The 24969-nt window shown below is 39.5% G+C and overlaps 1 protein-coding gene across 5 annotated transcripts in view; it reads right to left on the reverse strand.

Moving 5' to 3' along the window:
• Window positions 1-24969, reverse strand: part of MAST4 (microtubule associated serine/threonine kinase family member 4) — a 783557-nt gene that overhangs the window by 16560 nt on the left and 742028 nt on the right. For 3 of the 5 annotated variants that reach the window (XM_027863400.1, XM_027863399.1, XM_027863402.1), the window contains 5 exons: window positions 17419-17541; window positions 16749-16861; window positions 12946-13073; window positions 11764-12002; window positions 2241-2441 (listed from right to left, as the gene is read on the reverse strand). In XM_027863400.1, the coding sequence (XP_027719201.1) occupies window positions 2241-2441; window positions 11764-12002; window positions 12946-13073; window positions 16749-16861; window positions 17419-17541 (804 nt within the window). The remainder of the gene's footprint in view (window positions 1-2240; window positions 2442-11763; window positions 12003-12945; window positions 13074-16748; window positions 16862-17418; window positions 17542-24969) is intronic. The other 2 variants (XM_027863401.1, XM_027863403.1) reach the window with 1 other exon arrangement.

Raw genomic sequence — 24969 nt, forward strand, 5'->3', positions numbered from 1 at the left:
CCTATATCTATGATTTCAGTGGGACAGAGAACTCCCAGGTGAGCAAACTGCTTCTACTAAGGCAGACTGTAAACCTCCCTGCAATTTGCAGTCTTGGAGAGTTGCCTAGAGCACTAAAGTCCAGTGGCTTCTCGGGGTCATACAGCCAGTATTTGTCAGAGGCAGAACTATAATCCAGTTCTCCTTGGCTTCCAGGTCAATGAAATACCTGCCCCTTTGCCCTATGGCTCTATGTTATTTCTTAGCTCTGTTTCATTAACTGTTTCATTAACTTCTCTGGTCTAACCAGTGCAGTATTTCAGTGTTCATGGTTTTGGAAACATTCAGGAAGAGATGCATTGAAATAGGGCTTTAAGGTTTGCAAAATACTTTACATAGATTATTTAATTTTGTTTCGTATGCAATTTAAAGGTATGACAGGGGCTGAGGGAGGGCGGAGACAGGTAGGTAAGATACTCCTCAAGTGTCTGGTGAGAGAGAGAGAGAGAGAGAGAGACAGAGAGAGAGAGAGAGAGAGTGCATATGTATATTTTATGTTTTTCCTGACTTCACATATATAATGCATATCATATTCTTTACCTTCATTTTGGAACTCAAAATTTTAAAAATGAATTTAAAAAAAAGAGTATTATATATATGTGTGTGTGTGTGTACATATATATATATTATATATATATATATACTTATATATACACCTACATACACACTCACAAACTTCTTTTTCATCATTAAGAAGCAATGTTACCAGTCCTGGACTCAGGAGGACCTGAGTTCAAATCTAGCCTCAAACACTTGACACTTACTAGCTGTGTGACCCTGGGCAAGTCACTCAACCCCAATTGCCTTGCCCAAAAAGAGAAAAAAAAAAAGAAGCAATGTGGCATCAGCAGATAATGTGCTAGACTTGTAGTAGAGAAGATCTGGGTTAAAATTCCATTTCTGACCCACTTACTAGCTGTGCAACTATGGACAAGTCACCTGTCTTCTCTTGGTCCAAGTTTCTTCATCTGCCAAATGTAGATGCTAATATTTGGATTACCTCAAATCAGGTAATACATACAAAGCCTTCTGCAAACTTTCAAGTGCCATATAAAGGCCAGTTGGCATTGTTATTATTATTTTTTAAAATAAAGGAAAATCTAGACCTCTGCTTATCCTCTTTCTCAATCCTTTATAGCCTAGGGTGCCACTCATCACCTGGAAACCAAACTCTACCCCTCTAGAATAGTGTGGTCACATCAAACCTACCTTTCCCATCAAGCACCACCACTGGGAAATACCATCTTGCTGTGGTTTATATAAACACACAGGAATATATTTTGCAGTTCTGAGTGGATATTTATAAGAGCAAACTGAACTTACAAATGAGCATGCCAATGAGCTGCAAATAAGGGGATCAAAAAAAGCACACACCAAGTTTTCCTCTACACTGGTGTGAATATAGAAAATGGAAACATTTGCATCCTACAGAGCCTGTATTTTTTCCAATACAAGCCGTCTGCCACGTTATTCCATTCCCATTTGGCATCTTTCATCTGTTCTTCTGCCTTTTAAGTCAGGAATGTTACCCCATCGTCCATTCCACCTCTGGAGATGGAGAGACATAATGGACTTTGGGGCTTATTCACTGATGACAAAATTAGGCTCCTGAAAAACAGCTCCCCAACAGAATACAGCTTCTCCAGATTGTACAAGCACGCAAATAGACTGACGACAAGTAGGGTGAGGCATCACAGATCAATAGACTAAGAAAGGAAAGTTTAATTCCAGCATTGTCTGATTCACAGTATCACTGTGTCTCCCCACGACTGTTTCCTCCATTGTTAAAATTAGGAAAATCATCCTTAGCTCCCAGACAAGGATACTTCCAGCTGTTTTGTGACATGTAAAAAATGGGTCTATGCAAATCTCCATATGTGAACTGCAAGGGTTCACAGGGGGGAAAGATAGGGTTACTTTCATAACGTATTGGCCTAAAAAATGACAGGAATTTAAGAGCTTCATTAAAAGGAAGGATCTTGATTCTTTTTTTTTCTTCCAGCAGATGAAGAAACGAAGAGACACACAAACAGAAGGAAATAAGCCACTAGGTGCTCTGTGGAAATGACAGGGGTCAGGAGACAGAAGTTCTGACTCCATTCATGCCAAGAGAAATCTCACATTTTGATCAGAGTTCCAAATGGGGTAAGAAGGGAACATGCACAAACCACAAGATTTCATGCTAATAGATTTATCTCTACCTCCTGGGATCATGAGGGACAGAGCACTGGCAGAAAGGGACTTTGTGACTTTCCCAGAGATTTTCTTTTTCTCTGTGCTTTCTAATCGCTGACGAGCCATTTGAGAAGCGGGTTCACTGGATGGCTTTGAGGAATTATCTGTACTGTCCACACACTCGCTCCTTCCATTTATCTGATCCAAATGCTCTGAAAAACTTCCAACTGTACAAAGAAGAAGGGATAAACACATTCAGGAAAACCATGGATTGTGGAGGTGGGGGAGAGACAGAGAAAGAGAGAGAGGGAGGGGGCAGGGGGAGGGAGGGGATAGCAATGGCTGGAAAACATCTCACCTTGCTAATGAGTTTATACAATGCCAGGAAAACATTAAAACACATGACTGATCTCAGCAAGGTGAAGGAGGAGAAGGAAAAAGAGGATTAATTCTGCCTTATCCGTGGATGAATCTGCCCCCAACTCTGGCAACTATAACTGCACTAGAGTAGAAAGGGGCTTGACCTGTGATTTCATTAGTATTTGGAATCCCCAGGTGAGGGAACCCCCTCTGCCAATGTAGGTTGGCATCTTGCCTGCAATTTGTATTCTAGCGCACTAAAAGTTGGAATGACTTGTGTAAAGTCGCACTCAGGATCTTGGCACCACAGTGACTCTTATCACGGAAAATAAGCCCCAACGAATAATTTACCTTTTTCATTTTCAAATCCATTCTATGTCATCTGTAAGGAAAATCTTTTCTGTTTCATAATAAACACTGCTAAGAACCAAATATTCAGATGCCCTGGGGGTACCTCAAAATCCACAGATCCAAAACAGAATCCATCATTCTCCCCTCCCATCTCTCCTCGAGGAAAGCTGCTTCTCCTTCCTGATTCTCAATTTCTGTTGATATATTCTTCTGATACACGGTAATCTTGGACTCTTCCTTTTCCCCCACCCTTCATAACTAGCTTCTGCCAAATACTGGGGATTTGAGTTCCATCATTTCTCCACTCACAAAGTTGCCAAAAAGGAAGCTCTCCCTCCCTCTCACCTGTACTAATGTAATAGCCTCCACCTACCTGGCCTTGCCGTTAACCTGCCCTACCACCCCCAGTTAGATTTAATGCTGCCAAAATAACCTTTCTATTTCATACTAGGCCACTTCTATGTTCAAAAACCTTCAGGGACTCCCCATTATCTGTAAGATAAAATATAAAATTCTTCATGAAAACCATTCCAGTCTCCTCTTTTTTCCACTAATGGATACCAATTCCCTGTTCCCCTTCTCCCCCTCATAACTTATAATCTGGGTAAGTCTTTCAAGGACTTCCATTTTTACTTTTCACATACATGTATGTACACACACATACAAAAGCCTACCCATATATACACACACATATGCATACACATATACACACACACAAAAGAAGACGAGGATATCAGTGTAATTGCAGTTTTTTTTCCCTTATATTAAATTATAGAAAGCTATGAGAAAGACCCTTAGAATAAGGGGTATAAATAGCTCCTTTATGTTAAATGACATATGAATTTGAGCATGCCTGTATGACTTTATGTGTGTGTACACATACACACATATCACATATAGACATATGTATTTATACAGGTATATTATACATATATATGTATGTTTCCCTCACCCTAAATTCCCTCTAAAAATAGAAAAAGGTCATTTTTCTACAATTTATTATTATATTTATTATATATAAATAAATTATATAATTTATTAATTATAATTTCTATAATTTATTAATGCTAACAAAAAGAAATACTCAACACGTTTAGTCACCTTCAGGACTACATTCACCTACCAAGGTGAATAAAGCTATTACGACAAGTTCTGATTTCCTTTTGAAGTTCCTTAGGATATGGGAAGATAACATCACTACCTATTTTAAATTTTACTTAATCATTACATATCGTCCCATTTTTTGAACTGAGGATCTCAGGCTTCATTTGCTCAACCCTTGTGGTAGCAGATGCTTAAGGAAAAGGTGATTTTTTGTCACTCGCCTTCTGCCACCAGGGGCCTCCTTTCTGCGTGTGATATGATAATGCCATGCTGGAGGGGGCAGAACGGATGGAAGGCTATGGAAGACAAGGTTACTTAATACATACTCAATCAGAGAAAGGCACGTTGTCTAGTGGGAGTGACCAGTCTCCCTAACCTCCCGAAGGGCATGTGACAACACCCCTTCACTTTTCCACTCACAAATTATCACGCCCGACTGGTCTTATCCTAATCATCGACACCACTTCCTCTCCTCCACAAGAGGAGATCTTATTTGAACTTCCATCGGCCACCATACAAAGCTCCTTTGTCGTTATCACCTTCAGGATACCCAGCCCCTGCAAGTACTTAAATCTCATTGAAAGCGTCCAGGCAGACTAAAAGTGAGGGGCGTGTACTTTTTAAATTGCTTAGTAGTTGAAAAGAAAATGTGACTAAGAATTACTTAGAGGATATTATATCCAGAGCTGCAAATGACCTCGGGGCCATATAGTGGGATCTCCTCCATTTATATATGATCTCAGCTCTAGAGTTAGAAGACGTCTCACGGTCCATCCAGTCCAACCCCTTACTTTACGGAGGAGGAAACTGAGAACCAGAGAGGTTAAACGATTTGTCTAAGGCCACGTGGATAGTAACTATCAGAGTAGGAATTTGAACCCAAGACCTCTGATCCTATAACCAGTGCTCTCTTTCCACTGTACTATATTACCCTGATATGTTGGTGTCATAAAACAAAAACCAAAACCAAAACCATCCTGGGAGTTAGGAGGCCCTAAGTTCAAATCCGATCTCAGATACTTGACACTAACTGTGTGCCTTGGCAAGTCACTTAACCCCAACTGCCTCACAAACAAAACAAAACAAAACAAAAAACTACCTCCCCCCCTTAAAAAACAAAACAGACAATAACAACACAACAGCCCTGACCCCACTTTTTTTTTGTTTTCTAAGCTTTATGTTTATCTGCATAGTTAATCAATGGGTCTTTTTTCATGGTGAAGTCTTGCTTACCCACTTATTTTGGTCTGATCTAAGGAAACTGTGTGGGAGGCTGGAGCTATAATCTTCCCCACAATGAATGTGGTGTTTTAAGTTTCATGCATTTCCATTTGATCCAATTTAATTAAAGGGCCAATGAAACAATATAACTTTATGGTACATAACCCTTTTTATGGTTTGCAAATAACTAAATCAAACTGTACTGCACTTTGTACCTTGGTTCAATCTTTATCTATTTAGATATAAAATGCATACAGTAGTAGCTAATCTTGCTGTGGCATTTTTAAAGCTTTCAAAGCACTTTAGATATCTCTCTTGATCTTTATAGCACATTTGAGAGGTAGATGCTATTGCCTCCATTTTATTTTGTTGGGTTTTTTCACTGCAGAATTATTTTATTCACTTTTTTCAAATTAAATTCTATTAAGGAACCAGAGAAGGAAAGAGGTTAATTGACTTGCTCAGGGTCTCATAGCCAGTATGTATCAGAGGCCTAACCTGAATCCAGAGCTTCCTGACTCCAACGCCTATAGCATAATTAATGTACAAACATACACACACAGAGCATCAGAGTCAATCCTCCTCGAGGCCAGAAAGATCTAGGTTCAAGTCCTGACTCTGACAGGTTGGCTCTGGGATTCAGGTTACGTTGCTTAACTTTTCAGTGCTCTAGGCGACAATCAAAGACTATGAAAGAGATAGCACCAACATGTAAAAGGGATTCCTTCACGTGGGAGTTACATTTAGAAATAAAAGCATACATCCAAGCACTGTCATAATACATATATGTAAACATACATATGTGTATATATAATATGTATGCATAAATTCAAAAAGACTATAAATAGCGGTAGGGTAAACAACTTCTTTGGGGCAGTGAGGTGGCACAGAAGATATAGTGTCGGGCCTTGAGTCATGCAGACTCATCTCCCTGAGTTCAAATATAACCTCAGATACTTACTAAATGTGTGACCCTGGGCAAGTCGCTTAACTCTGTTTGCCTCAGTTTCCTCATGTGTAAAATAAGCTGAGAAGGAAATAGCAAACCACTCCAGTATTTTTGCCAACAAAATCCCAAATGGGGTCACAAAGAGTCAGACAGGACTGAAATGACTGAACAACAAACAACTGCTTTACAAACCCCATTTCTCATCATATATTACTTAATAATTTTTTGTAGTAACACTGCACTTTAATCAACAGACAACGAATACAAGATTTCTTATAATTGAGATTAGATCAGATTATAAAAATCAGTAAGAAAAAAATCAGTAATATCCCTCAAACATCAAATCTAATAGATTCTTTTATATTTTTAATTGGCTAATGGATCTTGGCATCTCTATGATGATGTATTTTGATTTTGATTTTTCATGAATATATTCAGATTCAAAATCAATTGGCCAATGGAAAAAAAAGCAAATATGCTGTACCTAGTTGAGTATTTAGACATATTAGAGTTTGTGTGTATGTATTTGTCTCCTTCTCTCTCCCTCTCTTTCTATGACTCTCCCTCCCCCTTCTAGCTCTCCTTCTCCGTCTCTCTTTCTTTCTCTGTCTCCCTCCCTTTTCTCTCTCTTCTCTCCCCACCCCTCTTCCTGTCTCTCAACTTTACCCACTTAATTTATATAGCATTGGATAGGAAGTTAACTTTCTTGGCTACTAATAGTAGGTAATGTCACCTTAGTGTTCTCTGAATGTCAACACTCTGTGTGTGTGTGTGTTTGTGTCTGTGTGTGTTTGTGTGTGTGTGTGTATGCAAACATGCATGAGATGGTAGAGCCATATAAAAATCAAGGAATTTAATTTTATGGCAGTCACGGTCCTCTGATTCCCTAATTATCCTTGCCGATGAGTAGCTGAGCTCATCTCCATTCTGGGCAGCCCTTCAGGTCTTTGATTATATTTAGTGTGGGTATGGGGGAGAGAAAGAAAGGGGCTAAGGGAAGGAAGGTGGTTTTAATTTATTAATCTAAATGCATGGCAGGACTTGGGATAGAAATTTTCAAAATTATGGAAGTGATTAATCAAACCCTGAGACTCTCTTCTTACCTTCCCCACTCCTACTACTCAGTGGGGCTAACAGGGTAAGAGGTAATAAGCAACTCACCCATTAAGAATCAATTACAAACAGATGTAAATATATAGTGTAAAATAAAGTGGCACAATATGAAAATAGCAAAGAGTCCTATGAGTGATTTCAGAAGAAAGGCTTAGTAATAAGGCCAGAAAATTAGAATTAACAACCATTTAAAAAACCTTCTTGAGCTACATGGGTACCTCCCCCTCCCCCTTACCTTTCTTCCTTCCTTCCTTTCTCTCTCTTTTTCTTTCTCTTTCCTTTCTTCCTTTCTTTCTTCCTTCTTTCCTTCCTTCCTTCTTTTCTTTGACTTGCCCAGGGTCACAGAGCTAGTAAGTGTCTGAGGCTAGATTTAAACTCAGTGACTCCATGCCTGCTGCTCTATCCACTATGCCACCTAGCTGCTGCTTCTCCCCACTTCCATTTCTAAGTTGTCACCTGGTTGGTGAAAATTTCAACTAGCAGTGTTTAAAGATATCCAACAAGGAAGAGGGAAGAAGAGATATGAAGAGGACGGGGTCATGGGCTTCTAGAATCATAGATCGAGAAGCAGAAGGGGTCTTTCGTGCCATCTCTTTCAAGTCCCTAATTTTACAGATGACTTAGCTGAAGTCACAGGGGTTAAGTTCCTTGTACAAGGTCATGTATGTAGTAAACAGTAGTGTCAGCATTTGAACTCAAGTCCTCTACTCCCAAGTCAGGCTTCTTTCCATTCTGCCATAGTGGATAATTTTAGGTTCTTGGAAGGCGGGGTTATCAAGTTCTCAGAGTCACTTGTAATGTGAATACACAGAATTGGCGAATTAGACTACTTCATTAAAATAATCGATCCGGGTATGTTTTTGTTTCCTCAATAGATTTGTTCAATAAAAGCATAAGCTCCCTGAGGCTGGGGCCTGTTTCATTTTTGTCTTTGCCTCATCAGTCTTCCACTTGTCTAGTGCATAGTAGGAACTTGTTAAGTGTTAGAGAAACTGCATTCACTGGACGTTATATATGAATCAAGTTATTTTAAAACCAGACGATAGGACATAGCTTTGTTGCTGTTGTTCACCCTTTGTTTTTGAAGAGGACTGATGACATCACAGGGTGATGTCTTGACTTGTGCATTAACTGGATTTAAGTGAGGCAGAGTTGCACAAAGTCATCAGCCTCACTCTTTCCTCCAGAGTCATCAAAATCCAGTGGCAGGACAAAAGTCAGGACAACTGGTGACAGCCTAGGATGCAGTGGATGACCTTGGAGTCTTTGATGTCTGACCAAGCTCTAAGGGCTCCACAGCACCTGCTTCAGCCACCTTCATGGCCATTGGAACAAATTGTTCTCATCTGTCCATTCCTGTGGGGGAAGTCTACACATGCTTGGGGTAGACACCCCCTAACTCACTGATGGGCTTGAGGACTGTCAGTTACTCTCAACTTGGTTTAGCCTGTCTGCTGAGACAGCTTTACCAGGGTTTCCTTCTGTGATTAGGTACTTCTAAGATTGTAGGATTTCATGTTACAAGGGACTTTAGAGACTATGTATCCCAAGTCTCTCTTTTTTATAGATGAGGAAACTGAGACTCAACCTCACTATGCTCAAGGTTGTTGTTGTTTGTCCTTCATTCTTGAAGAGGACCATGACATCGGGAAGATAATGTCATGACTTTGCAGGTGAATTGGATTTAAGTGAGGAAGGGATGTGCAAGGTCACCAGCCTCATTTTATAAACTCAAGGATATAGTTTTAGAGGTAGAAAAGACCTAAAAGGCTATCTACACCAATTACCTAATTTTACAGATGAGGAGACTGAGGCCAAGAAAAATAAATTATATACTAATGCAATAAGGGTAGGTTAAAGGAATCCTGGGGTGAACTGTTTTAGTGAAAGCAGAATATTTCTAAAATGGAAAGAATTTCCACTCACTATATGCCCTGTATTTGTTTTTTACATTTGGGTTTTTTATGTTGGGTTTTCTTTTGTGAAATAAGATAGAACTGCATTATTGTTAAAAGGCATCCATACTGTACTGGGGACCACACAGAACATTAAAACGTGTTTAAAATTAAAATTATTAATTGTTTCAACTAACTTTTTAGTTGAGTCTTTGGGATTTTCCAAGAATATTATCATCTGAAAAAAGAGATAGTTTTAATCACTTCATTCTCTATTCTGATTCCTTCAATTTCTTTTTTTCTCTTATTGTTATTGCTAGGATTTCCACTATGATAGTGAAAGATATTGGTGACAATGGGCATCCTTGTTTCACATCTAACCTTACAGGGAATGCCTCTACTTTTACAAATAATGCTTGCTGATGGTTTTAGATAAATGCTTTTTACCAATTTAAGGAAAAATTCATTTACACTAATACTTTTCAAGTGTTTTTAATAGAAACGAGTGTTGAATTTCATCAAAAGTTTTTTCTGTATCTATTGATATGATTTTAAAAAAACTTTTATTATTGATGTAATCAATTATGTAAAGAGTTTTCTTTATGTTAAACCATCCCTGCATTACTGGTATAAATCCCACTTGATCATAATGTATAATCTTTGTAATATATTGTAATCTTTTAGCTCGTATTTTATTTAGGATTTTTACATCCATATTCATTAATGAAATTGGTCTATAATTTTCTTTTTCTGTTTTTTCTAGTTTAGGTATCAATCAGTATCACATTTGTTTCATAAAAGGAGTTTGGTAGAATTCCTTCTTTACCTATTATTCCAAAAAATTTATTTAATATTGGAATTAGTTGATCTTTAAATGTTTGACAGAATGCACTTGTAAATCCATCTGGTCCTGGTGCTCACTCAAGACATTTATATTGCATGCAAGTAAAAAGAGAGTTTATAATATTTTAGAAAGATAGCCACACCTGGGTCCAGTTCTTTGTATCATATTTTAGGAGGTACACTAAGAAGTCAGAATGTATCTAGAAGGGCAATCAGGATGCTAAAGGGACTCAAGACCATGCCATGAAGATTGGGTAAAGATATTCTGATACAGGGATATTCTGCCTCCAGAGAAGATGATTAAGGGAGGGGTGCGTGTGTGTGTGTGTGTGTGTGTGTGTGTGAGATAACTGTCTTCAAATATCTGTAAAAGAGGGATTACACTTGTTACAACTGACCCCAGAAGGAAAACACGCAAGGAAAACTCCTCTATAACTTTAAGAGAGGCATTCAAGAATCTCCGCGACTGAACATTTCACCACCTTGCCTCTGACTTGGTGATACAGTTCTTTCAATTTTGTCTAGGCTGCTTCTCAAATGAAAGATTTCCAGTCAGTCACTGGCCCACACTTGAGGCCTCTCCAGGCTGGTAGTGCCAGATCTTGCATCCCACTGAGAACCCAGGGTGGTGTCAGTAACAACCAGAGCTATCCAAGAATGCAGTTCCCTGACCCTGGATGGCTATTTTTGGGATACCTTAGAGGGCCTTCATACTGCAGGTGACTGGGGGTGGTTTGCACTAGATGACCTCTGATGACTTTTTCAATTCTAAGAGGCCATGATTTGATGGAAAGTAATAAGGCCTCTGTCAAGATCTTTATTTTATGAACAGAACCAAGGAGGTACTGTGGGTTCTAACATCACCTGCAGGACTCTAAACTGGAAAGAAAAACTTTCTAATGAATGAGTTACCATTTTAGGTAGTGAGTCTCCTGTTATCAGAAGCATCCAAGCAAAGACTGAATTGGCAATTTGTCAAAGTGATTGTGGAAAGGATTTTAACAACAGGTGGGAGGTTGGACCAAATGATCTTTAAATTGCTATCCTGTTCTAAGATCCTTTCCAAGTATAGCTTAAATGGTCCCTCCAACATCAGACCTTTCTGGATTGTACCCACCCCTCTCCTTCCCCTGCCAGTTATCAGCACTCTATCTTTCTAAATTATTGTGTATCCATTTTGTACATGTTGAAGACCCCTTCCCCCAGAACACAAACTCCTTACAGGCAAAGATTGTTTTGTATTTGTATCTTTAGCCATTAGCACAGAACCGTGCACATAGCAGGTGTTCCATAAACACAAGTTGAATTTAATTAAATGGACCTTATGAGTCTATGGGCAAATTTGCAATCAAATTCCACCTGAACAATCAATCATGCATTCCATCAGGGTTGATTTCAATAGTTTTTTTAATTTAACATTTAATATTAATTTTTCATTAAAATTAATGTCATCTATGAAAATTACAGCCGTGCCTCAAGATTAAGGTAACCCTGCTTCAGTATCATGCCAAAGACAGCAGCAGAGATGAAGATGATTAGGTAGGGTGAGAGTGACGCAGAACCGTCTGCTGTTAGGGGGCCCTTAATGAAGCCTGGTAACCGAGGTAATGCCTCGTCCAAGGCCAGCCCTGGAGATCCTGAGGGGAAAGGACCCACTGCCTAACCAACCAGATGGTGTTGGACTGGCAGAAATCTCAAAGCCAAACTCCTTACCGGAGAGCGTGGAGCTGCTAATGGTACTCGCGGGCGTGGTGACTTCAGGTTCATCTTGGGCAGACTCTTCAGACGGAGGGGGGGCTGGCTTCTCAGGCTCCTCTCTAGATTCCCTGGGGCATGCAGCCGGCTCCCTTTGCTCTCCCTCTGTCGAAACGGCCAGCTTGGGAAGTAGGCCCGAACTGAGTCTATGTCTGTTACTTTCCGTATCAGAGGAATTTGATGTGGATAACTGTTGCCTTCAATTACAAATAAAAAAAAAAGAGAGAGACAAAGAGACAGAGAAAGAAAGAAAGAAAGAAAAGGAAAGAAGGAAAAGAAAAAAAAGAAAGAAAAGGAAGGAAGGAAAAGAAAAAAAAGAAAGGAGAAGGAAGGAAGAAAAAGAAAAAAGAAAGAGGGGAAGGAGGGAAGGAAGGAAGAAAAAGAAAGAAAGAAAGGAAGGAGGGAGGGAGTGAAAGAGGGAGAAAGGAAGGAAGGAAAGAAGGGAGGAAGGAAAGAAGGAAGGGAAGGAAGGAGGAAGAGAGGGAAGAAAGAAGAAAGGGAAAGAAAAAGGAAGGAAGAAAGAGAAAGAAGGAAGGAAGAAAGAGAAAGAAGGAAGGAAGAAAGAAAGAGAAAGGAAGGAAGGAAGGAAAGAAAGAAGGAAGAAAGGAAGAAAGAAAAAGAAAGAAAGGAAGGAAGAGAAAGAAAGAAAGAAAGAAAAGGAAGGAAGGAAGAAAAAGAAAAAAGAAAGAGGGGAAGGAAGGAAGAAAAAGAAAGAAAGGAAGGAAGAAAAAGAAAGGAAGGAAGGAGGGAGGGAGGGAAAGAAGGAGAAAGGGAGGAAGGAGAGAAGGAAGGGAGGGAGGGAGGGAGGAAGGGAGGGAAGAAGGAAGAAAGGGAAAGAAAAAGGAAGGAGGAAAGAGAAAGAAGGAAGAAAGAAAGAAAAAGAAAGAAAGGAAGGAAGGAAAGAAAGAAGAAAGAAAGAAAAAGAAAGAAAGGAAGGAAGAGAAAGAAAAAGAAAGAAAGGAAGGAAGAAAGGAGGAAAGAAGGAAGACCCATTAAAAATATTGATTCTGGAAGAGATCAGGTAAAAAACAACCACTACATCTGGAGAAGATAATATGACCTGGAGGAGGTACTGAGTTAGACCAGCTGGGTCTAGTGGCTAGTCATTTTGTAATATTTTAAACAGGCACGTCTACCTACATTTCAGAGTACTCTGAACTCCAACTCAATGTCTCCACAGATGGTAGAGCTGTATTCTTGGTTTTATCTCCTGAGTCTTCTTTCTCTTCTCCAGGATTCCGGGTTATTCGGTCTATGCTGCTAAAAACCTAAGAAGGAGAAAAGTTTGCAATTATTAACACATGGTTGGTGTTATACTCTGTCAAGATTTGCCTTTTTTTTTCATGAGGCACCATGACTAAAGTCTGAATTCAAGGAATCTATGTTCAGAAAGCACTGTCTGAATGCTTTATGATACTTTCAGCTGAGGTGTGGGGTCAAAGAATAACCTTTTTTGCTGTTGTTACGAATTCATCAACTTCTCTCATCATTTCCCCGTATGAACTTTGTGTCTGCAAACAAAATCCATGGATGCTTTGGGGTTTCTAGGTCAGAGGATCAATGCACATCCTTAGATTACTTCTTAACCATAAAGTCAATCAAAAAAAATCAGAGAGAGAAAGAAAGATTTAATGGCCACCAGTCAGGGGTGGGAAGCAGAAAAATGAATTGGAATTGACTGTGAAGAAAAGAATAAATTACTTGCTTCAAAGATTTAGGAAAAAAAGACGGCACGTATTTTGGTCATAAAAAATCAGCAGTTTTTGTTTAGCTTACAAATCACACATACAGACTGTCAACTTTGAGCACTATGGCACTGAAGTCCCTGCAGAGATAAAGCTTGTCATCATGAGAGATCTCAGACTGCCTTTGGATAGCCGTCACCCTCCCATAAGGATGAGCAAATGTCACAAAAGAGGAGATTAAGAAAGCTGAATCAACCCACAGGGTTCTACTTGGATCCACTCTGTTAGCTCGGAGCAACCTGCAGCCACCCTGTAACAAACTACTGGTGGGACTGGGGGTGGGGGTGGGGGTCACGGGTGGGTATGGAGGTTGTGTATACTAAGGCAGAAGGCTGCAGCAGCAGAGTGGTGGAAAAGAGGGAAGCAGTGCTAGTTACTGGGATGAAAGCTGCAGGTAAAAAAACTTCATCTGGGAGACAGTTCTGCCAATCTCCTGACCCAGTCTAAGCTCTTGACTCCCAGATGTGGCTCCACGACTGACTCCATTTCTTTATTCTATAACATGATAGTGACCTCTTCTTTATTCAACAGATATTAAGTTCTTACTATATCAGAGGATTGCAGTTGTAGAGACAGAAAGAACCATCCGTCCTACTCTCATTTTATAGATAGGGAAACTGAAGCCCGGAGTGTGAGGTGACTTGCCCAGGATCATACAGGCAGTGATGGAGGCAGAATTTCACCAAATCCAGCACTCTTTCCACTGTACCTTGCTGCTGTGGTTTGTTGAGTTTTTTAGTCCTGTCTGACTAAATCCCTCCCATTTACGGTTTTCTTGGCAAAGATAATGGAGTGATTTGTCATTTCCTTCTCTAGCTCATTTTACATATGAAGAAACTGAGGACAACAGGGTTAAGTGACTTGCCCAGGGTCACACAGCTACTAAGTGTCTGAAACCAGATTTGAACCCAGATCCTCCTCACTCCAGGCTTGGCACTCCACCTACTGCAACCACCTGGCTGCCCTAATGTATATGCAAAACACTAGGTACTGGGCTTGGCATATTGCAAGGGACATGCATAAGATTTATATGGTGCTACATATACCAGTAGATGGGGTACTCACATGTAGGAGCGCATGGAGTATAATGGAGCATTAGTATAATGGATTATACTCTGCATATTAACTAATTTTGTAAGAGGCAGGAAAAAAAAAACTCTGAAGGTACTAAATGCTACACAGAAACTAAACCAATTCATTTGAAATGCTGGCAGCCTAATCTATAGAACTGGGAAGTTACTGGTTAAACCTGGATTTTGACTTCAAGCCAAATCACTTCACCTCCAGATAAAAGGTAAATGTGTCCTAGATACCCCTCCCTTTCTCCAGTTTCTCTTCTTCTCCCTCCACAACAGCTATGATTCTTTTCCTCAGGCACTGTCAGTTTGATTGCCTCCAAGCCTTTTCAGAATTCAACAACAGATCCTCAATTCTCCTTGAATCAAATAACAACTCTCCAGTTGGCCTTTGGACTCTACTAGAATTGCAGCATCCCCTCTCATTCCATATACTCAACTGCCCTCAGGTCCCATTACACACTTCAGCTCCTATTTGCTTCTTCAAACCTACTGATCTCATTTACAAACTATCACTTCTCTCCTGGAATGCCTCTTTGCTATGTAAAACTCACTTCTTCCATAAAACAACTCCACCAGGCTCCCAATCACCCCACATTGCTTTCTGCAAAAAAAAAAAAAAAGGCCTTATTTGATTAGAATCACTGGGGCATAGATTCAGAGTAGAAAGATACTTCAGAGATCTTATTCTACAGATGAGAAAATTGAGGCCTAGAGAAGTTAATCAATCAAGAGTCAAATCAATAATAATAATAATAATAAAAAGAAGTCAAATCAACAAACATTTCACAAGTGCCAACTTAGTGCCAGATCCCATGCTAAGTGCTAGGGATACAAAGAAAGGCAAAAAATCCCAACCAACCAAAAAACAAAAACAAAAACACAAAATAAACCAGATTCTGCTCAAGGAACTCACAGTTTAATGCATTTTCTTAGGGAGTAGAACCCAGATCCTCTAATTACAAATTCAGAATTCTTTGTCCTGTGCCACATTTCTGGAAGGGGCATGGAGATGGTATAATCTACCTCCTCCATTTTATAGATGACAAAACTGAAACCCAGAGAGGGTAATTTGGGGTAAGTTATATACTCTCAGAGTTTTAGTTCTGTCATGCTTAAAATGAAGAGGGTAGACTGAATAACTTTTAGGCACGGCTGTTATTCAAACCTAGGTCCTCTGGCTACAGATTCACAATGCTCTTCCCAGTGGACCATGAATTAATGATTATGTTATCATGTTTCTATTACTTGTGTTTATACTCTTGACAATCATTATTACAAAAAAAATTAGAATGTAAGCTCAAGGCCTTCCCTTCTGGTAAGTCCCCATGATACCTAGCATTCAACTATGGACACCCTTTGGATTCTGCCACATTGAGGGTAAGGGGTAATAGAGCTAAAGCCAAAAGCAAATAGAAGCACACCAGGTCATTTTCTCAATGTCCCCAGCCTGTAAGTGACTCTGAAAATAAATTATGAGCAGCTCAGATTTATAAAGTGCCTTCCTCATCATCACTCAGTGAGGCAGGGCGTGCAGATATCCTCATCTCTAGAAATGCAAGGCTCCACCTACAACAAGCAGCTTAATTTACAGTAGGAAAGACAATGATGGGCAACACAGAAAAATTTTCTCCCTGTGCTGTGAGACTTTGGTCAGGTTATATAGAAAGGCTGAGCTACTCTTCCAGGGAATGGGGAGGGGAGGAGAATATCTATCTATGTAACTATCTATGTGTATGTATGTATACATATACATATATACCTATATATGTATATTCATTTATGTGTATACTTTCCCCTCAGGAAGAACAGCTCAATACACACATACACACACACATATACACACCCACACACATATACACACCCACATATATATATATATGTATATATAACTATATATCATAACTATAATAACTCTATATATAAATAAATGTGTGGGCTTGCATATGTGTGTGTGTAGACAGATGTATATGCATATGTTACTGACAGGATGGACAGGTCCTCTCTCACTTCACGTAATTTAGGCATCACTCTATCTAGAAGCAAGCAAGTAGGATAAAGGGTCTTTGCAAAATCTTCATAAGCATATGCTTCTAGAAATCCAGGGGCAGTTCTGACTTACTTTTGAAAACCTGTGGGAACATGAAGAAAACTGCCGTATTTCCAAATTAAAATCTTCATCATTGGTGTCATCTTCTTCTTCTGTTTCCATGTGGTGATACTTCTCTGAACGAGCTACAGAGAAATGGAGGATGGTCAAGGTCAAATAGAACCCCCATTTCACATGAGACAGTTACTGTAACCTATTATAGGCTTTTTTCGTAGGGATTTAGAAGTGGGAACACTTTAGTGATCACCTTGGCCAAATGCCTTATTTTATAGATGTGGAAACTGAGGCCCAAAGAGCCTTGTCTAAACTTATGCATGTAGAAAACAGGCAAGCTTTGATTTGAACCCGAGATCTATGATTCCAGTTCTAGAGCTCTTCCCACTAGAACATACTGCTTTTTCAGAAGGCTCCCACTGTAATATCAAACTCCCGGATGATTCCTTTTTACACACACACCATTCACTACCATAATTTGTTACTTCTAAAAAATATAGTTAATATTTCCCCAAATACAAGTAAAACAATTTTAATATACATTAAAAATTTTTTGAGTTCCAAATTCTCTCCCTCCCTCTTATTGAGAAGGCAAGCAATTTGATATAGATTATACATGTGCAGTCATGCAAAACATATTTCCATGTTAGTCATGTTGCATTCACTTATATATTAAGATAATACATACTATCAAAGTAACTTGTGTCATCTTCCGATTCTAGCTGCGGGATGAATTCTGCCTTCTGTCTCAGCAAACTATTCCAGTCCAGGGAACGAAAAAATTGGTGTTGCTTTACTTCATATGCACCACCTGGGGGAGCAAGAGAGAAAATGAGGAGACTCAAAGGACTGAGGCAGATAGGAAGTGAAATTCACAGGGAGAGGGGGAGGGAGAGCAGAGAAAAGAGAGAAAGAGACAGAGAGAGGCATGGTCAGAGAGAGGCAGAGACATCCCACATTCTCAGTCCATCATCAGGACCAAAGGAAATAATTCCCCCAAACAACTGTCGGGAAGATATTTGATTATCTCAGTAATAATACCATGTGTTCAATTTTTCTTTTGTTAATTTTCCCCATTATTTCCCCCCCTTTTTTTCAGAGATCGATGATGTAGCTTCTGAAAACTACATTATGGTGAACCTGAGGAAGTAGGCTTAGTGGCACTACAAAGATATTATCATTATATATAAATAAACAAAAAAATTCCAGAGGAGGAATTTGCTATGACAGTGATATTTCTTACAGTGATAAAGATAACAATGATGAGTTCTTTTTGAACGATAACAAATGGGTAATGTAATTTCACTGGATTACATATGTAATTAGGAAGGAATTAGCGTCTATGTAGTATGAATTCTTAAGTCAGAAATAGTTGAATTTGTTTTATGGATTCATACAGTATGAGACTAAAATCCATCAAATTTGTGAAGTTGTAGACTTCTTCATGCCAACAGAGCATGACGGCACAATTTGGGCAAACAACGTTCTATATATTCAGTTCACGATTCAAAAAGAGCACTTGCCATTTTAAAGTGTACACTTGGCCTCAAACATTTAAAATATGTCCATAGTGTATAAAAACAAGCCCTCAGATTTGTAATGGAATCACAGAGCTCAGCTAGTTTACCTCTGCCTCCAGCAAATGTATGAATGAAAATAGCTTATTATTTCTCCTAAATGGCCACCTAGGGTAATCCAAACCATGGTCTCATTGCCCATGCCATTGAGAGAGTCTGTTTTATGTCTAATAATAATGTTTCCTTATTATAATCTGAACTTAGAGTTTCTCATCCTTGATCCACAACCAAAATTCTTCTTTGTATTATTTACAACCTTCCCTACTTACAAGTTAAACCTTGTTCCTCTTGTAGATATGGTCTTAGATTCCTGGAGAAATACCTGAATATTCTGTCTTCCTAGGATTGCTGTGAGGAAAGGCCACAATATAATTTTTAAGTGAAAAGAATAGGGAAGGAAGAAAACTATCTATGTGCATTCACCATGTTAGATACTACATGGAGAAGGAAGGATGGCAGTTTGGATATACACAAGTTCATGGGAGACACAAGCCAAGAAAGGAACCCATGGTTACAAAAAGCCACAAACAGATGGACCAAGTATAGGCAAAAAGCAAGAGGAACCTGAGGTCCTAATGCAAGAGGCAAATTTGACCTCACAGGTATCATTGAGACTTGACAGGATGACATTTTGGACTAGAAGACTGCTTTGGATATGTGAATAAATAAAAAGGGGGAGGGCATAGCGTTGTCTAGTTAAGAAAGTATATTCATATGAAGAAACATATGTACTATAAAGAGAAGGCATGATGAAGGAGATTTGGTTGAAGATTAATGGAGGGAGAAGCAGAAGCAATTTGATCTATCACTGGAGTATACCACAGACCACCTGGACTGTGGGAGAAAATAGATGAGGCACTGGGAAACAGATCAAAAGTACGGCAAAGAAGCATTATAATGTGGCCAATTACCGAGGCATTTGCTAGATATTTCTCTCAGAGGCAAGTAAAGAAGTTACTAGATCCTCTCCTTTTGAGAAGGAGGGACAGAGAGAGAGAGAGAGAGAGAGAGAGAACAAGAACATGGATAGGAACTATCCAGCAAATGTCTGAGGCCAGATTTGAACTCATGAAGGTTAGTCTTCCTGATTCCAAGCCCAGTGCTCTATCCCTTGTGCTACCTAGTTGCCTTACACTGGCTTACTAAAGTCTCACTCTAGTGCCTCCCTCATCTAGATCCTGTATTCTCAAAGGCCATGCCAGCACGGTGTGACCTTGGCATGCTAAAAAGATCTGGGACTTGCCAGTTCAGGATCACTTGAGCTTAATTTGCTCAGAGGGGTTTATCACTAGAAGGTTAGACACCAAATGACATACTGTGGGACTATACCAACTCATGAAGACCATCTACTAGGATGTGTGTGCGAGTGCGTGTGTGTGTGCGTGTGCGTGTGCGTGTGTAGTGACACTGACAGAATAAATCACTGATCTCTTTCAGTAGTTAAGCCTTTCCAATATAATTGTGTTCTCGTTAGCTTTATGTGGATTGGTAAAATGGGTTTACTGTCAATTAGTAGACATTTATTAAATGCCTACTATGTGCCAGGCACTATGCTAAGCGCCAGGAATACAAAAAGGCAAAAAGACAGTCCCTGCCCTCAAGTACCTTACCATTTAATGAACCTTTTGTTTACTGAACCTATTATTACATTATTAAAAGTAGCAATTAGTTCATGATGTCCTTCCTAGATCTGCAATCTAGTTCAGGTCTTTATCACCTCAGGCATGAAGGACTGCTGTAGTCTCTTTAGCCCAAGGTCCTTATTCCACTCCCTTCTCCCTTCAATCCACCCTGCACATTGCTACCAGATTAATCTTTAAGCAAAATGTTTGCATCATGTCAATACCTACTCAAAACCTTAAATGATTCTCAATACCTGACTCTTACCACCTCCTCCCCACTACACCTGGATTTTACCACAACAGGCAGTTTTCCCCTGAGGAACTTCCCTTGCCAATGATAATCCCTAAGATTTTTTAAGTCTTAGGGGAATGGTTAAACAAAATGTTTCACATTAATACGTTGGAATAATACTGCTCTATGAGGAATAACGAAAAATTCAGAGAAACATGAGAAGACTTAGATGAACTAATACAAAGCAAAGTAAGCAGAACCAAGGAAAATAAGATAACAAGACTATAACAATGTGCATGGAAAGAACAATAGCAAAACTAAAGTGACTGATAATGATAAAAAAAATTGTCCCCAAAGAAAAGATGAGAAAATACACTTTCCTTTCTGTTCTGCAGAGACAGGCGTGGGACATCACATATACTATCAGATTTGATTTACATGTTGGTTAGTTTTACCAAATTGCCTCCCCCCACCCAAGGTTGGTCCATCAATAAGCATTTGTTAAGCACTTACTTTATGCCAGGTACTTTGCTAAACACTGGGGATACAAATAAAGGCAAGAATATGGTCCCTGCCTTCAAAAAACCCACATGCTCAGGAAGAGAGGGTGGAGACAACAAGCAAACCCTAATAAGCATACAAGAAATATGAAAGTAAATGGGAAGGGCAGCTAGGTGATAGATAGAGCACATAGGTCCTGGGGTCAAGCGGACCTGAGTTGAAATCCGACCTCAGACATGTACTAATTATGTGACGAGGGGCAAGTCACTTAACCTTGAATGCCTCAAAAAAAAAATACAAAGTAAATGGAAGGTATCTCAAAAGAAAGGCACTACAAATGGGACATAAGGGGTGGAGGTAGGGGGACACTGGGAAAGGCCCCTTATAGAAGATGGAATTTGAGCTGAGTCTTGAAAGAAGCCAGGAGACAGAGGTGCATAACAATGTGTTACAACAATGAATGGTTTCACTGGCTAAGGGAGGGTGAAGGTACATATCTGGAGACGGTGATATAAAACCAAAAGACTTAAACAGACATTTTAAAAATTAATAAAATTAACTAAGCGGCAAAACTCTGGCAAATAATCAAGTGTCATACATCTCAGCAAAGGACAACCAGCTTCTTTGGGATCCAGAGCCCCCATGTTATCTCTAGATTACAACCAGAGGGTTTTTTTTTTAAAGGTTGTTTTCAGTTGACCTGGTCTCTTAGGAATCTCCCACTAAGACATTCCTTTGACTCAGAGGCATGTGGGAGGTCAGGCAATTATCACTGTCCTTGGTTCTTTCCATCACCAAGAAGGAAAGAATGAAAGGAAAGGACAAACTGAGAGGGAAATTAAAGTTAGAAAACAATACCAAATAATATTAAATGCTATATAAAAATAACCATGTTGAAGACCACAAAAAAACAACAAACTTCACTGTAAGAACCCAACTCAAGGAAGAGACAGTGTTCACAGCACATTAGAAATTCAAAAGCAGTTGAAGTAGGTCAATTCCCATCTTCCAGTTTCCTAATTACACTGAAATCTTATGGTGCTGTGACATTAAATTTCTCCCACACCCATGGTTTTTCTCTCCTCTTGTGAAAGTTTCTAAAACATCCATTATATTCTTCACACCTCATTTTCTCAGCTACTCCAGTCTCTCAGGCAAATATGCATTTACACATTTTCATGGTGCATTATTTTGCCAGCTAAATATGCATTAAATACAAGATGCTGCCCTCTGAAGTAGGGCGGCAAGCCTCCGGGACAAGCAGCAGGTAGCGCTCAGCAGCACCCATCACACAGCCGCTGCCCGTTTTGCAGGTTTTTTCCTGACAACACAAAAAGCTGGGGCCAGCTGTTTCAAATGTCTCTTTTGGGCTTCTGTTGAGGGATTAGCTCCTCAAACTGTCAAACCCTGAAAAGACCTAAAGTACTAGTCAAAGAGATAAAGAAGAGAGAAACAATCCATGAGCACATGATATATGTGACTCTGTTGACCAGTGCACCTGTACTGTCAGACAAATCCAACCCAATCAGGGAACTCAAGCGGACCAAAAGGACATGACAACTCCATGTTTCCAGGGGTTCCTGGGGTCAGGGGTGGCTTTTAAAGTCTGTTTGTGGAAGTGAATTTGTGCCCATTCAAACATTTACTCAAAAAAAATGGAAGAGAAAGGGAGCATAGACAGATACTTGTATCTGATTCAGGACAATCTTCAATTAACAATACTTGTATATCTCTCAAAATCCATTTACAGATGTTTAATTGGGATGAGAAAGTTACCCTGGGTTTTGAAACTTTTTAAGTTTATTTTTTTTACATACCACAATCATTTCTGGAGAGTCTATCCCTATTTTGAACCTTCCTTTGTAACAGAAAAAAGTTAAGAAAAACACTAACAAAATAATGGTGTGCTATTATTATCACTATTTTTCCAGATAAGGATACTGAGGATGAGATGACTAAGCCGGGATCACACAGCTAATAACTGTCTTAAAAAGAATTTGAACCTAGGACTTCCTGATACTATATTCAACATTCTAATCATTAAAAAAATGTTTCCAGGCTCTTACCCCATCTGCAATCCAATTTTCAGACACAATTATGTAATATTTATTTACACTTATTTTCAGACTCTTAAATTAGGTCTTTTGTTGTTCACTCACTTCCACCTCTCTATGACCTCATTTGGAGTTTTCTTGGCAGAGATACTGGAATATTTTGCCATTTCTTTCTTCAGCTCATTTGATGGATGAGAAAATCAAGGCAATCAGGGTTACGTGACTTGCCCAGGGTCACACAGCTTTGACCTCAGGTCTTTCTGACTCTAAGCCCAGCACTCTATCCAATGCACCACCCAGATGCCCCCAAATTAAATCTTACTGAAGGCCATTTCAGAAAAGGAAATGACCAAATGCCTAAGATCATTTGGGGAAAGAGTAAATCAGAGCACTGAAATTAGAATGAGGAAGCTCAGAGTTCAAATCCTGTCACAGATATTTACCAGTTATGTAATCCTTGGGTGAGTCCCTTAATCTCTCTGAGACTCATTTTCCTCATCTGTAAAATGGGGCTAATAGCAGGACCTCCCTCATATTATGAGGTCATTGTGTCAATCAAATGAAAGAACATACGTAAAGTGCTCTGTAAAACTGAAAGTACTATATAAATGTTACCAAGTATTATTATTACCGTGGGGAAATTTTAAAAAATAAACAACACTAAGTAAAAAGGAATGGAGGTATACAGTTGCTAAAACATAACTCCACAATCACAGCCAGCTTCTTTAAGGTAGAGTGGTGCATGTGCACATACACGCATACACATACACACACACACAAATACATGGCACAAACATCCTCTTTACTCCATCTGATGAGAAGGGAGACAAGCTATCTGTGTCCCAGAAACAGAGCTGTGGATCCATCAACAACATGAAAAATTACATGTCATCTTAATGGCCAGCTCAGAGTGAGCTTCAGCCCCCGAGCCCTCAAATGCAGCAGCACAAAGGCTTGCACTCTCTTAACTAGAGGAGGCAAGGGGAATACCTCCCAAAGGACAGTTTAAGGGGTAAATACAGACCACAGCATAAGACTTATCTGGTACAGTTACTGTGTTTTTTTTTTTCTTTCTGCAATATTTTCTAATATTTAAGAGTGGGGGAGAAGAGAGGAGAGTAGAGAGAAAGGAAGAGGAGAAAGAAAGGAGAAAGAGGAAAAAGGAGATGAGAGAGAAAGAGGAAGTATAGGAAAGGAAAGAGGGAGAAAGAGGGGGGAAGAGAGAGAGTAAAGAAGACAGAGGAGAGAGACAGAGACAGACAGAGAGGAGAGAGACAGAGAGACAGAAACAGAGAGAAAGAGAGAGAGAGAGAGACAGAGAGAAAGAGAGAGAATGAATATACAACATTGGCCATGGTGAAGAGGAAAATGTTAATGGAAATTATGGCTATCAATAGATTTATCTAGTTATCTGAGCTTGATCCCAGGCAGCTCAGCACAGTTATATCTATGGTTTTTACCATCTAATATTATTGGCCAATCTTTCCTCTTAAAGTTTTGTTGTTGCTGTTCACTTGCTTCAGTCGTGTCTGACTCTTTGTGACCCTGTTTGGAGTTTTCTTGGCAAAGATATTGGAGGGGTTTGCCATTTCTTTCTCCAGCTCATTTTACAGATGAGGAACTGAGGCAAACAGGGTTAAGTTACTTGCCCAAAGTCACACAGCAAGTAAGTGTCTGAGGCCAGATTTGAATTCACCAAGATGAGATTTCCTGATTCCAAGTCTAGTACTCTATCCACTGTGCCACCTAACTAGAGATATGCAAAGGAGGAAGAGAAGGAGCCAAAATAGAAAATTGGCAACATAATAGTCAGCTGGCTTTCTTCTAATTTCTTTTATCTCCTTAACCTCAAAAGCCTGTGCTTTTAATCCTCCTCCTCAGGCCACAGTGCTGAATGCCAATGATAAGATAGCACAGTCCTTCCCCAGGCTCTCATTTTCTAGTAATTAGTTCAAGTACCAATCACCTAACCCAAAGTCTGTGGGAAGTAATTTGCTGGATCAGATTACTTGTGAGCTTGGGAAAAGGGTGCCATGCCTTGAACTGGACCAGTTAGTTCTACTTTCCCCTGTTCAAGTGATTACTAATGCTTACTTTTTCAGGAGGAGAGCTCTGTGTGGTATCTAGGTTTATTCTGAGATAAGGCTCTGCTCTTGTTTACAGCAAGAGTAGCTTCTGTTTCATACCAAAAAAAAAAAAATGCTCTCTTTTTTGAACACTGCTCTGAGTCAGCAAAAAGAAAAAAAAAAAAGC

The sequence above is a fragment of the Vombatus ursinus genome, unplaced genomic scaffold (genome assembly GCF_900497805.2).
Source record: "Vombatus ursinus unplaced genomic scaffold, bare-nosed wombat genome assembly UNPS02014772.1, whole genome shotgun sequence".
NCBI classification, from domain to species: Eukaryota; Metazoa; Chordata; class Mammalia; order Diprotodontia; family Vombatidae; genus Vombatus; species Vombatus ursinus.